The following is a 15,768-nucleotide window of genomic DNA, read 5'->3' as shown; positions in this document are numbered from 1 at the left end:
CTGGCCCAGCTGACCAATCACAACACAGATTGGCCCAGCAGACCAATCACAACGCACACTGGCCCAGCAGACCAACCACAACACACATTGGCCCAGCTGACCAATCACAACACTCACTGGCCCAGCTGAACAATCACAATAGACACTGGCCCAGCTGACCAATCACAACACACACTGGCCCAGCTGAACAATCAGAACACACACTGGCCCAGCTGACCAATCACAATAGACACTGGCCAAGCTGACCAATCACAACACAGACTGGCCTGGCTGACCAATCACAACAAAGATTGGCCCAGCTAACCAATCACAGCACATTTCGTATTTCAGAAGGTGTGCCTTCATTTGATACAGGAACTATATGAGCCGTTCATGCCAGACTGGAGAGAGGGGTGTGGTAATAACGTAAAATAGGGTGAACATACCTATTAAGCTCATCAAAAATTGAGACATCATTGAGACATTTTTAGTGCACAAGATATTGGTTTAAGAACACAAAGTTTTGTCAAAATAAAATATGAACCTCTCACACAATAATATTTTAATTTATTTTAAATGACAAAAGCATTTCAATTAAGATATACATCATCATTAAATTCAAAAAGTTTGGCTATGCTTAAAGCTGCAGTAGGGAACTTTTGACGCTCTAGCGGTTAATAAACAGAACTGCTTGCGTCTTGCGGAAGAACATCGTAGCCGGAACTACTTCTCTCTGTTTATGTCTATGAAAAATCACAAAGGTACTGTGTTACTCCGCCGCGGTACCCCCGAAGCAATCTAAAATAGTCCGAATATAAACACTTATTACAGGTGCACCCTAGTGATTCAGGACAAGCTAAAAACACGGTTTGGAAAATGGGTTCATGGTGTACTCGCTTATTATATACATTTTTCTACATTTTGAACACAAACAAAGTTACGGGCCGCAGCTCTGATTGGTTATTTTTTACCGGGAGCGATGGAGTTTCTGCAAATGGCAATAGGACACTGGGAGGAGCCAGAGGAGCTTGATTTTTTCACAGATTATCTGTCTCATATTCTACTGTCAGGACATAATGACAGGTTTAACAAATATGTAAAAAATATATTTTTACAAAAGTTACCTACTGCAGCTTTAATGGGCATATTTTTTGTACCCTTTAAGCAATCCCCTGTTCCCATGAAGCTCACCTTGCCTTGTTCATTTTAAAAAACCTTATTAAAGAATAATTGAAAAATATATATTTTTGAAAGTTCAAAATCAATCAAAAAAAAAAAAAAAAAAAAACAACAACACTAAAATCAAGCAACAAGGTATTCAAGTCGGTCAGTTATATGTTCATAATGAAGTGTCATTTAAGCACTAGTCCATGTTCAGCTAATTTAACACACATTCAAAAATCAAATAAAACAAACCAACAAAACATTTCACTAAATATTAGCATTTCACAAGATCAAAACCATCCTTTATTAAACCACTTTGTGGGGTTTTGCAGATGGCGGAGAAATGCTGAGTTTCTTCATTCAGTTCTAGCAGCTCTTATTGTGAGGAGCACTATATGAACAAAGTGTTTCGTTATATAGAGGCACTCAGGGACACACTGGGAGTACAATATGGCCCTGGATTTTCTACCAAATAAGCTACTATATCACATTATTACAGCAATCCTATTGCATTTATAGCCAATAACATCAAAAAACCCATGGTGACCCTGATGACAAAAACAATAGAAACCATCACAGAAATTCACTACAAATACCATTACAAATATTACAAACCATCAACTTTTAACCACTGAAACCATTAAATAATGGTTCCCTGTACTGTGTTTTTGGACATATTAAATTATAATTTAGTGACTTTAACAAAAACCATGAATAGAAGGTGACAAATAACCAGTAGAGACCAACAGGTGCCATTACAGTTTCCATTAAAACCAATTTAAAACCAATTCAAGTCCCATTATAACCAGTAAAACCATTACAAGTTATTTGATGCTTTTTATCTTTTAAATAAATGTATTATTGTATGAACTAAAATACTTGAAATCTACAAAAAAGAGCAGAATGCAAAAATGTATATGACAATATTAAACATAAACATAGAATCTTGAAACCTGAAACAACAGAATCCTTTAATTTGATAGTGTGTGTGTGTGTGTGTGTGTGTGTGTGTGTGTGTGTGTGTGTGTGTGTGTCATGTTAATCAGACTAATCACATTATAGGCTACTTCATTTACTCTATTTTCTAACTCAATATCTCTCAAATGCAACCCCTGTAGAATGGCTGCTGTCTCTCTGTGGATGAATGGAGTCTTCATGCCAGACTGTGAAGTGATAAATAGCAGTGGACCCCTGGACGAGGGGTGTCCTGGGATTATATGCTATGCTGTGTATAATGAGAGATGCAAGCAAAAGTAACCTGATGTAACTGTTCACTTTTATTCCTTTTAGCTTCTCCCAACCAATCTTCACGTCTTCTGCATGGTATCACGAGCTTACTCTCCTTTGTGTCAGTTTCTGTTTCTTATAAGCAAAAATAATTGCATTAGCACCCTCTTTTGTCGGCCATCAATGTCACTTAATCTGACACTTTTTCTTTGATGAAGAGCCAGCCATGATTTCTCCAGAACTTCCAGAAGGAGGCACTTCAGTGAATGACAGTGAATGAGGAGCTCAGCTTCATACTCCAGGAACTGGAACCGTATTGGGCCATCAGTCCATTTCACAGCGAGGTCTCTCTACCGTCACAGAGGAAGTGTTACAGCAGACACAAGGCCGTGATATTATTAGTAAACTGGACACTTGAACTTGACAACTGCACACAGTATTGTACCATTAGCACATTTTAAGGTACAGTTTCTGGGCCATCCCTGGATGCTTTAAAGTGGACATATGGCCATGATATTAGAGGTATCTACAGCCTGAAAGCATACAGGTCTTTATTAAGTCATGTGTGTCCATACTCTCTTTTTCTTCACAGTAAAATACACAGTTTACAAAAACCGGACATTGTAACAGTTTCTTGTGTGCACGCAAAAGTCTGGGTATTGTTTATTTTCTAAGTATTAGGGCTCTGTATTGAACACATATGTCACAAAAAAAAAAAAAATAATAATAATTTTTGAAACTTTTGAATGCATTAGTAGTTTTGTGCAAAACAATGCTATTAACAGTGATTAATTACAGACAATAATGCAATTAAATGACGTTCCCAGAATTTCAGTTTCATACAGTATATATTACTATAACAGAGAATGTGATCAGATTAAAATGATAAATTCAAGTAATTATTATTTTAAAGGAGGATGGGATCTATTACTGACCTTTAGATTTCAAGCTTATTTCAAGGATATATCTAGTTTCAATGTGTTCCTGTAGCTCAAGCAAGCACAAGGTTGTGGGTTTGAATCCCAGGGAACACATGTTAGAGAGAATGGTTAGCTTGAATGCAATGTACGTCACTTTTAAGCATCTGGTAAATGCATAAATTTAATTTAAATTGAATAAACACCCAATATTTCTGAGTGTGGCCTTTCTGATAACTTCTCAGTCTCGTTATGTTATTGATGATCATTGTCGTGATGTGTTACTGGGGTCACTGTATGCTCCTGACCAGCTCCAGAGATACACCCTCGAGAGACATCACGGGTCCAGGCTCCTAGATCCGACTGAGAGACACTTCAGCACCGTGTCTGTGCAAACTGTGTGGGATAACCACACTTAGCATAAAATCCAATCTAATCCAATTATTTTTTCTATGTGTGTGATTTATTACAAGGCTCACTGAAGCTTATTCTGAACAAAGGCATGACTCTTCTGCTGAAGCGATTGTGCAAGACATGATCATGTTGCTCTTAACATCTTAACTTGCTTCGTCAGAGCAGTTTGGGTCCATTTTGTGAACATAGCTGTACCCATGATGCTCAGTCAAACAACTAAAGACACATAAGACGTTTGGAGGTATAGTGAGGAACAGATGAGTGTGAGTGAGTTCTCTGGGTGTCTACTCTTACATTAGCTCCAATCACACCCACAGGTAATTATCCATAACATCTGTATTTCAAAATGAGCATTTAATCTTCTCTGGCTGTTAATGACGTCCACTGTGGCTGATGTTTGGCAGGAGTCCACACACACACACACACATCCTGCTCATTACACACAAGCTCTCACACACCAGACGCTGAACACATGACAGAAACGATCTTCCACCAGCATCAACACGTTTTTGCATTATTTTGTGCAGTTAATCTTTCTCTTATGGTTTTCACTCCGGACACACTGTTAGAGAGAGTTACTGCTGTGTTCGTTCACGCTGACATTCAAGAATTATTAGCAGAATTAAACAGAATGAAAACCTTTTGCTTCCAGTGATAGTTCACCACTTTTATGAGAAACAAGCACTGGTCTAGACGTCTGGCGTCTCATCCATGAAGCTCTGTCCTAACATGTGTCTCGATGCCTCTTCTCATTCCCCCGTGTGAACAGCTCTTACTGTGTTGGTGAAGTGCAAACGAAACCAGCTATATTCAGGATAAAGAAGAGAGAGCATGTGTGAGCTCTGGGCAGATCTGACGTCTCTCAGAGACGTGTGAGACGCTGGTCTCCTCCATCAACAGTCCGCACTACCTGCAGGATTCATTAGCATTATCCATGAGCTCTTGAACATCTCCAGGCGAGAAGCACACTGCTGTGTTTGGCAGCGGCCGCACACCACGCTCTCCAAATAATAGCCAATGCTTCAGTTCTGCCCTAGTTTCCCATCTCTTTCTGTTCTGAAACACTCCTCCATCCCCACCAGCCTGAGCCACGCTGCTGCTTTCACTGAAATCATATTACTGCTGTTTATTAAGATGCTGTGGGGATTCAGGAGTCAGGAGGAGCAGGGAAGGAACGAGTCTGTTGAAGAGAGCATCTTCTGAGCGCCGGAGAAGGAGCTCTTTGTCTGGTCTATCATCTCTCTCGCCTCCTCCCGCGCTCTTACAACAAAACCTGAATTATCCTGCAGCTTGTTCAACTGGAAGACAAATTATTTCCTCTTGGTTAACCTCTTTCTAAGGAATAAGACAGCAGCACAGTAATGCCAGGCTAAATGCGGTACGCTATCTAAGACAGGCTTTCAGCTCGGAGAAACCAGAGCAGATGAATGTTACCTCACCAAACCTTCCACACACTCTCATCCTGCTCCTTCTAGCAGATCATTCACTGCAATCACTGTTTCTGTGGGAAATATAGGGATCATCAGATGACATAAACATGATCTTCTTTTGAAACCCACGGTGCCCTCGGTCACGTCAACATCTCCAGTGTGGAGAGGAGCGCATGGCCAGCCACAGCTCCAGATGAAGAGACTGTCAGGTGCTGGCGGAGCGGAGAGGAAGAGCAGAGGTCCATCAGATGATGTTCGAGCTCACTACAGATGTTCAGCCTCGGCGCAGCAGACTGTGCTGGAAGATGACTCAAGCATGAAAGCCTCGCAGACATGAAATGATCTAACAGTCTCCCACCAGCACCAATGCTGAGAAAACGCTCAAGATGATGTTCAATACAAGAAGAATGCAGATCCTGAGGGAGGCCTGTAGTGATCCAGCGTCCTACACCAAACACTTCCTCTGAGAACAACATGCAGCACTGGAAGCATTCCTGTAGTATCACCTAATGTAAATCTAAAACAAAGAGTGTACAAATAAAACCTTTTATTTTTATTTATTTATTTCTGCAAATGGACACTGAAAGGAAGTGCTTAACCGTCCGGAAATGTTGACAGTGTAGTTTAAAACCCTGATTTGTGCAATTTTGTTATTTTCTAGAAAATAAATAAATAAATATACTTATTAAACAGTTAAACAAACAAAAATACTTTATAAATCGTTAATATAGGGTGAATAAATAAGTGAATAAATCATTTTCATATAGTGAGTGGGATGGGCACAATGTGTGTAACTTTTTAAAATCCACAAAAAAAAAAAAAAAAAAAAACAAGATCCAGAAACCCGTCTCTGATCCTCACTGTCTCTCTCACACACACACACACACAGCCGTCTCTTCATCAGTAGTGAGGTGGTAACACTTCCTGTGTGTGTTTGTCTAAAGAAGAAGCACTTTATCTATCCCCCAATTGTAAGTTTCTTTGAATAAAAACATCTGCATAATGACTAAATGTAAATGTAAAACTCGTTTTACACCAATATCGAGTGTTATTAATAACCTCCGACTGTGATCTAATGAGAGATTTGGTCATATAATGTTGCAGAAACATCTTATTTGTAGCCTTTTATATCAAGCTAATCGCTACACCTGCTTAGCATTTCTCATGTTAACACAGCATTGTTATGAAAATAGGCAGAATATTAGCTTCATGTTTATTAGCTTCATGGTCCTCCCTGTAAATGTTTTTATATTTTCTGGAAGTGTAATGCCCGCTGGTCACCGGAGACAGGGCAGGACCAGGTTATGAACATGTAATATGACTGACATATAAACTTCCTATAAATCAGAACAGCGATCATGGAAGAGAAAACAACCCAACTCAGAGAATGAGCAGGACACAGCACATACTCCAGGAGAGGATTCGTGTCTTTAATTCTGACGATCCCTCAGCGCAGTGTTGTGTTCCTCTATGGCCAGCACAGACACGTTAGCCATGTGTTCTGCAGTATTGCACTGGAATGACCTGCAGAAAACGCTCAAGAAGTGTGACGCAGTGAATAATCAGAGCTGGCTGGTCTGGAGTACAATCTACAATCATGCAGCAATACTCTGCCAAAATAACATGGCAAACTTTGTCAGCCATGACACGAATAAACTGATCACACACTGTAGAGGATAGTTCACTGATCATCTCCGGTCTCGGTCAGGCTAGCTGTTCTCAGGTCAGTCTGTCCTAAGATTAGTACAGTTAAACTTCATGTCTGTGTATTTCTGTGTTAGCGCAGCCGTTACAGGGAATCAGTGGACAGTTAGCAGGACAACTTCACACTTCAGTATTAAGTTCAGGGTTTCATCATTCATATCTGACGAATATCTGCTTTATATCAGCTTCAGAAGATATTACAGCACTGCGACATACTGTATACAACATGGTTACTATAAAATGTGTATGTTAATGTTTGGATTGTAAAAATCAATTACTGGAAAAATCATAAAAGTAAGTGCAAAAAATGGCATTAACGACTGGAGGCACTGTACAATTGTGCACAAATCATACATTATTCAAATAATGAAATAAAAATAATGACATTATGAAAACATCTCTAAAAGAAGTCTATTTGACAAATACTGCATTTAATTCACTTCGTCTGCGATAGAGTCTGCAAGTAGCAGAAAGTTTCACCAATCGAGACAACACACCGATTGGTTCCTCTGCTATATGTGTCCTGTTTCCATTGGTTGGTTTATGTCATGTGACCATGTGTCACTGGCTCTTGTCTAGCTTTGTTCTGTGGAACCTGATGTTTGATGAGTCTAATACCAGCCTTGACCAGCAGGTGACATGAGACATGATTCACTGAGTTGTGTTGGGCTGGGTATTCTCTCCTGTGGTTCTGCAGCCGTCTGCTCATTATTGTGGGGTTGTACGATCACAGCATCTCTCGCTGCTGACCTAGATTCAGATTTCTGAAGGAAATCTACAATGGAATTCATTAGTTAATATAAATTTGCTGCACAACTGCCTCCTAATTTGTCCTTACAGAACTCTTCTCTATCTTCGAGTGTCAATTATATAATACACAGCGTTATGGTTTCAGCTTTGGCTAAATTACAGAGCGGAGGACTCTGAGATCAGTGAGCAGCGTAATTACCAACTAGCAGACAGTTCGTCTGCCGTCGTCCTCAGTCTCGTGTTCTGTGTGCTTAATCTGAGATACACTGCCAAAAAAGACGTCAGATGAGGGTGAACACATGTGAGCCCATGCAATTACTCGTGAATGAGCCACTGTTTTTCACTTGGAGTGAAAGGTTAAAGAGAGACTAACGGGTTAAGACTGACCCGCTCAGAATGTGTCACTGTTTCCTGAAGAGTGCTCATAGTTCTGTCATTTAATAAGAGACACATTTCAAACATCTTCATCTTACTCACAGATAATTGTTTACAGCAATTATCTATTTTTATTAAAGAAAGAAAGAAAGAAAGAAAGAAAGAAAGAAAGAAAGAAAGGTCTGACTGGGATTCTGTTCTTAACTAAAAAGTCCAAATTAGCCTTAACTCTGACAGAACATGAGCATCCTGTACTTATTAAACTGATATTGACTGACCGTATTGTTATGAGTTATTACAGATGCAGTTCATCAGATCTGTTCAAATGTTCAAAGAATCAATGCTTCACAGAAAGATCTCCGTCTGCACACTTCTTTACAAGGTCATTATTTGTGGAACATGAACACGCACAGTCATATGTAAATACACATCAGATCAGATTACTAGCATATTTCTATTTATTTCTGTATTTGTGAGCTTGTTAAAGCATGGCTGCGATCAGGTTCTTCATTAGCTGTATAAACCACACACATATTGATTGCTGTCCATAATTAATGCGAGTTAGAGAAACTCCTTCTGCTGGTGTTCATGTTAATGTTAATGGATGGCTTTGATGTGTCAGAGACAGACTTATGATGCTGTTACCATGGGGACTGCTTCACACTGAAAACACCTTCCCTTTATTATTGCTATCACTTTAATCAAAATCAAAACACAGTCTTCCTCACAATACTGCAGAAAACCTTTAATATGAGTGAGCTGAAGATCAACAATATCTTCAAGAAAATGTATGAATATTTTCAGACTAAAAATGTATTTTTCACATCAATAGTGATGGATTTAAGATAATGCTTTAATTTAGGGAACATGCATTCACTGTATATAGTGCTGAATTAACGGCTGAATCATCAGGACTTATCTTAAATCTGTATTAGGCTGTTGAAGTTGTCTCTCCGTGATGTAGACGGTGAAGTGCTCTTCAAGCAGAACATTAGGACAGAGATTAATGGACAGCTTCATACAGAAACATTTAGGACAGAGATTAATGGACAGCTTCATACAGAAACATTCGTAGGGTTCAGCTGTCCAAACATATTAAAACATGTGAGAATGAGTGTGCATGTTATAGTGGACGCATTAATAGTCTCCAGATCTCTAGACGTTGCCAGATGGACTGGCTTCTGTCCAGGAAGTCACTACTGGACGATAAATAATAACTCTCTAACAGCTAATAATACATGTGTGTTGCCTAGTTCATTAAGGAATATAATATTAGTTGTCTATTCCAGTAATTACAGCAAATCTTAAACCAGTCATCAAAGGCATCTTGTTAAATTACATAATACATGACCACTTCGCCTCAGACCTTCTGACTTAAATAGATTAGTTTGTGATTTATTATTATTGTTTTTTTTTTTTTATATTTGTTACGTCTGAAAAAGCTGTGCGTGTGTTTGTACACAGAAATGGAAAAGATTTGTGAAACCTTTGGAAATAGTTGCCTTTCTGCATTAATTGGTCTTAAAACGTAATCTGCATACGTAACAACACACAACAGTTATAATCTCTCATGTCTTTGTTTAACACATCCCATTAAACACTCACTCACATAGTATGATTTTCAATTAAAACAGCCACAGTAATGTTATTAATGTTATTAATTGTCACTGTTCGAGGGGCAGCCAGCACGTTCAATATTGATGCCAATCATCCACATGTGACGAGCTCGGAGTGAGAATGTGTTGGATGGACTCTGTTTATTACAAAGGCTGAAAAGATTCACTGTACTCAAGAAGAAAACACAGCGCATTAAGAGCTGGGGAGTGCAAACCTATTCCAAACAACATGTTAGATATTCCCAAAACTAATTTGATCTCATGTTCACCCGCTACAGACAAATCAGAGTCAGTGACAAATGTCAGAAGGATCTCAGACCTCACAACTCCAAAAACATCAAGTTTTCACTATCTTCGTAAATCACTAAACTGGAAGATTTGTAGTTTAAATAACAACATCCTCAAAAAAAACCTGACTCTTGTTACTCTCACAGACTACATTTCCCATAATCCTTTGCGGGACTCATCAACACTTGCATTGACCTGTGTCCTGCTACCTCCATCAGTCTCACCCTCTTTATAGCCTGGTTTGTCACTCATCCATCACACAGTATTGTTAGCCTATAGCGATCCTGTTTTCCTAGTTCCTCAATGGATTGCCTTCACCCTGGACCGTTTCCTTGTATCTGATTGTTTGCTGCCTGCCCTGACCTTCGCCTGTTTTGTTGATTACTCTTTTGTCTGGCCCTGGATTATACCTGTTTCCTGTTGTCTGATGATTTTAATAAAAGCCTACACTTGGATCCACTCCTGCGTTGTTACACCTCCCAACATTAAAGAATGCTGATAACGGGGGTGTGGTAGGAGATGATGTTATTTGCTTGGATGTTCCTAGTCAGATTAGACATGTACTAAAGAAATGTAATAACCAAAAAATGGTCATCTTTAAAATGATGTGTACAATCAGATTTTCTTCAGGTCTTCAGTGGGAGCTTACTCAGGTGTACCACTAATAGCGAACTCTACGCTACACTACAGTAAATGATTCTCCCCTGGTCAAGCTTGCTAATTTTCTGCAACATCTAACAGACTGTTCTGGAAAGACTTTCCGCTGGACACGGCACTGGCACTGATATGTGGAGATGAGAGTGGATCACTGTTGGTGTTTCAATCTATCCCAATCATGCTCAATACAACCGACAGCACTTAAATGAGAGCATGAGATCTTTCAATATTTCCAAGGTTTGGTTCAGGATCTCCACCAAGCTGCCCAACTGCGGATGGAAAATCATTGCACATAGCTGATCTACACACAGCAGCAGTAAATCTACCCTTTCAAGAGAAACTCTTCAGTCTGAGTCTCTGGAGAACGCCATGTTCTGAGTCTCCAGTCTGTCCAGAGTCACATTAACAGAAGGAAGAGAAAATAACAGATCCCACGCGCTGAGTCTCCAGCCTGTGAGGAAAGAGACATTCATGTGTGTCATCACCAAACATCAGTGCCAGTGCTTGTTTTTCCAGAACAGTCCGTTAGATTTTCCTGAAAGCAACAACAGATGCAGCACGTCCTGAGAGACAGAAGCGGATTGAGTTCTGAGAAAGAGTCTTCCAGAGAGTCTCTGTTTCAGATTCTTATCCTGATCCTTCTTCAGGGTTTCCTCTGTACGTTCCAGATTTCTAGGAGCCTCTTGGAGATCCAGGATCAGCATCCCACAGCACTTTACGTTCAGAGCCCAAACTCCTTCCGGAGACAGTATTCTCTTGTGTCCTAGAGCTCGTGTCAGTAAATACATATTTGATGCATTTTATGTTCTTCAACTTATTAGTTTCAGCGAATCAACAGTTCATCTTTCCAGAAGTAAACTTAACTCTGCAGTAGTGATGAGCAACTTACTGACTCAGTCTATGGATTATATGCACTTATTCCTCTTGTACGCACTCATGGAATCCATTCAGGAGTTGTGTTCGAGAGTACAGATGTGAGAGCCGCCTCAGCTGATCATGTATTAGATCATGGTCTCTCTGGGGTTTGGTTCAGTGAAATGGTTGTCAAATTGTCAGAGACAGCAGTTACAACAATACCGCAATACTGATCCTGTTATCAAGACTGATGTAACATTAACACAACTTATCCAAGAACACATTCTGCTCATATCATGCTGCATGTCAAATGCAAATTAGAGAAGCTTCTAAAAAGAGCTCAGAAGGATCCAGGTTTGTTTAAACACCTCTAGAATATAATATGGATATGTTGAGATACTGTGTGTCTCGCTTAGATGTAGCTGGAATGGGGTCAAAGTTAAAATAGGATCAATTCTGATCATTGCATTTCATTGATACATATTTTTTTTGGGTTATAAATTAGCCTATAAGCACTGGAAACCCTGAAAGAAGTCACACGAAGGGCCTTTACATTAGATGAGCTGTTCAGATATACCTTACTCTACATGTACATATGCACACATAACCTGCGCATCCCTTTCTCAGCTGTTTATTCTTGTTAAATTAGTCTCAGATGCATTTCCTCTATCTTAGGACACTTCAGGGACACTGTTTTGCTCATTAATAATTCAATTACAATACATATATTACACTCCCAAGGACCTCATAAGGTGTAGATAGAGGGAAATTAATTTCCTGATGGGTGACTTCAGGCAAAACATTAAGAGAAGCTTTTTTCCAGCTTTTAAGACATGTTGTTTCTCTCAGGGAAAATGTGTTTTTTACTCACCGTCAAGGGCAGTTTGTCTGATTAAAGTTATATTACAGCTTTTAAAGGTTACATTTAAACTGCAGATGCATGATGGGCCTTCAACAGAAGATACTACACCTTTCATCTCTATACAGATTGTTTAGGATTGATCAGCTGCACATTATGTTTTGTTATTATTTATTTATTTGTATTTATTTATGACTGTGTAACTGATATTCACTGTTGACCCTATCATATGTCATTAATTATTATTTCTCATCTTGCAATTAAAATTGTGGGAAAACATTCTGTTGGACGGTTAGAGAGTCAGGCGTTCAGGCGTAGTAAAAAAAAAAGGTAAAACCTACATACTGTGTGTGTGTGTGTGTGTTTGGGGGGGGTGTATGCATATGTACACACAAAAGTTAGCTTGGGTTACAGATTAATAAAATAAGAGTCATATAATAATATTGTTTCTGGGCTGACCGCATGACATCTCACAGACTGAACTTTGCCTGGACATAAAAAGGTCAAATTCTGTAATATTTATAATAGACTTACAGTACAGACCTTTTCACAGTCACAAATATCTGTGATATCTCTGATATTATGTCCTGCAGGTTCTGATGTTTTCCCATGGGGCAACACTTATGTGCAGTATTCTTCTGCCATCATCAGCCGTCTACAGTTACATGACAGAACTCTGTGTGTGAGGAACAAAGCTACAGCAGATATATCTGACCGAGAATCACAACACTGTCCCGAATACAAGGACACTGCTTACTTGACAATCTGAGAGCAGATGAGATCACTCTTTTCCGTCTGAAACGGTTGTGATTGTAATGTGTTGAAGGAGAATGGCTGATAAACACCTGATTCAAACTGACACAGCTTACCACCAAAGAACAGAGCGTTTCTGTGGTTCTCAAACATGAGCGATATCTGCACATCTCACTTGATTTGTTCTGTATTTGGCACAATACAACCTAAAGTGTGAGAATCAAACCAATGCAAGTGATGAGATCTGATCTGTGTATGAAATGTTAGCATGTATTAGCTAATCTCTGACTTGTGCAGACAATGATGTATGATGACCACAGACAATGGCAGGAAAACTACTGTAAAGATCCAAACTGAAGCATTGAGGGGGTTCAATGCTGAACATTTCACAAAACTCTGACTCTAAACCTAATCAGATAAAACTTGTGATGATTACATCCCTCACGTGTCATTACATCTTCTTTTTTAGCATTCATTAGCTTTCCTTTGGCAAATACTACACCTCAGAATCAGAATCTGCAACGCAAGGTTAGAAGCACATGCATTCATCCTTTATCCTTAAACATACACTCCAGTGATGCTGGTGTCATGATAGCACAATAAAGCACTACTACTTAACATTTAACACAGCCGCATCACACACACACACACACACACACACACAGCCATAAACCAGCGTCTCACATGTTAATAATGCATAATAAAAAACAGGAAACACGTCTGCTTGTTTGGTGGCACAGTAAAGCGTACATGCCAAACTCTGAAATCTGTGGCTGGGTGAGAACCTGACAGTCGAGATTGCCTGTGTGTTCTTACCGCCCACATAAATGCCCGTTTGGTGCTGATAACATAATTGCTGAACGCACACGGCCCCCACACAAACACACACACACACACACACACAATGCAGCAGGAGAAAACAGTTATGTGATCATGTGGAGAGCACAACATTTCACAGAGAAACTGCATCAAAACCACAGTCGAAACTGAATCCCAGTGATAAAAACATCATTCCTCCAGACAGCAGGACAGGCTTGACCTCCACAACACTGAGTACAGTACCTGAGTTCCTCTTGGTGATGTATTTGAGATTGATGGAGGCCGCTGAACTGACGAGGAGGAGCATGAATCCAGCCAGCTTCATCTTTCAGTCCTGTGCAGCTAGAAGAAACCAGAAGAAGAATTCCTTAATAATGGCTGTGGCTTTGATATGATTTGATCATAGAGTGAACGTCAGTGTGTAGTTTTCTGTCAGTCACATGACTGTATGTAGTCATTAAACACATCTCGAACTTCTAACTGATCTGGCATCATTCAAACACAATCTTATCTGTTAGCTGAGATGTTTATGATGGATCACGTTACACACTACTGATGCTCTGAAAATGACTCTTCCAGAGATGTGTGTGCGGTTATGGAAAGATAAAAAAGGCTTTATGTGGCATTTATTAAACTGTTTTTAAAAGCACCACAGAGTCTAGGTGATGCACAAGTAAATGCTTCTAGACCAGAGTTTCTCTGTGGTAGAAAACTTGATTTAAAAGCTTCAGACGCAGAAGTACTTTAATAAACGACAGCTGTACAAACTGAAACAAACTGCTGAAAGTGTGCTACACAGAGAGCTTCAGATGTAAAAAGCTTCAAGAAGTTATGTGTACGTGCGTGAGTCGTGCTGCATGTTTATGGGTGCGTTATTAACAGCCGAGAGCCCATTAAGCACTCTTTTAGGGGATCTCCTGAAAAATTCAAAGACTTCTTCTCAAAGCTTTCCCAGGAAAGAATACATCTACAATAAGTGAACAACTTCTCTGCACCAAACTTCCTCCAGGAGCTGAGCTTGCAGATGCTCTCATTGAGTCTTCTACAGTCTTCTACAGTACAGGTGCTCATCTCCTGATACACAGTTGATCACTCATGAAGATCTCCACACACACAGCTATCCTCAAATAAACCAGACATGGTCTCCATCTGCTTAGGCAGCATTGACTGCTGAGGAATGTTCCCGGTGACTTCAGTGTTGAGGTGAATCAGGACTGACTCCATCATCACACGAACTCTTGTGTGTTCACTTCTGCACAAACCTGATCAATGCAGCCTCGCTCTACAGTCTTCTACAGCTTGCAATGGCTGGATTTGGGCCTTTACTCTTCACATTATGTAATATTGTTCAACTTTTTTACATTTACATAGATTTTTACATTTATTTATTCCTTTATTTATGTATTATTCGTTTGTCTGGGATTCGGCTTTTGATTTCTGCAGTCACTATTCACTGTGTGCACTTTTGCAAACTTCATGTATTAAAGTTTAATAACAGTTGCATGGTTGTGAACAGCAGTATTTAGGCCACACCACACCTAGGGTTCCTGTCTAACAGAATCATCCTGTATTTAAGACATAAGACATGTGACCACCAGAGCATACGAATACCAAACTCTAAATTGAGAATTAATCATTCCTTTTGGTCAAGTGTTTGCTTTGTGAACATAGCTGTTGGAGGAAGACTTTAAGCCCAAGCGGAGTCGTCTCCAGCTGCTTCACACTCATAGCATTACCTTTCACCGTCCGTGTTATGACAAATTCACACAGATAGTGTGTAGCTGGAAATCTACATTAAATAAGGTGAGCAAAGTTCAGTCTACAAAAACTAAAAATGCCAACAGAAAATACAGCACAAAGGGTCAATATACAATACGTCTAAAGCATTATACATCAAAATTAAAAGGTACACACTGTAACACAAACATTGCTCATTGTTAATGCATTAACACACATGAACT

At 39.5% G+C, this 15,768-nt stretch overlaps 1 protein-coding gene across 1 annotated transcript in view; it reads right to left on the bottom strand.

Annotated features, from left to right (window-relative positions):
• The window catches only part of LOC128026855 (X-linked interleukin-1 receptor accessory protein-like 2), a 188,582-nt gene that overhangs the window by 155,846 nt on the left and 16,968 nt on the right, over positions 1-15,768 (bottom strand). The window contains exon 2 of the mRNA XM_052614091.1: positions 14,051-14,149. Within this exon, the coding sequence (XP_052470051.1) occupies positions 14,051-14,132 (82 nt within the window). The 5' untranslated portion in view covers positions 14,133-14,149. The remainder of the gene's footprint in view (positions 1-14,050; positions 14,150-15,768) is intronic.

Source organism: Carassius gibelio, chromosome A14 (assembly GCF_023724105.1).
Source record: "Carassius gibelio isolate Cgi1373 ecotype wild population from Czech Republic chromosome A14, carGib1.2-hapl.c, whole genome shotgun sequence".
Taxonomy (NCBI): domain Eukaryota; kingdom Metazoa; phylum Chordata; class Actinopteri; order Cypriniformes; family Cyprinidae; genus Carassius; species Carassius gibelio.
This window is presented reverse-complemented; position numbering and strand designations above follow the sequence as displayed.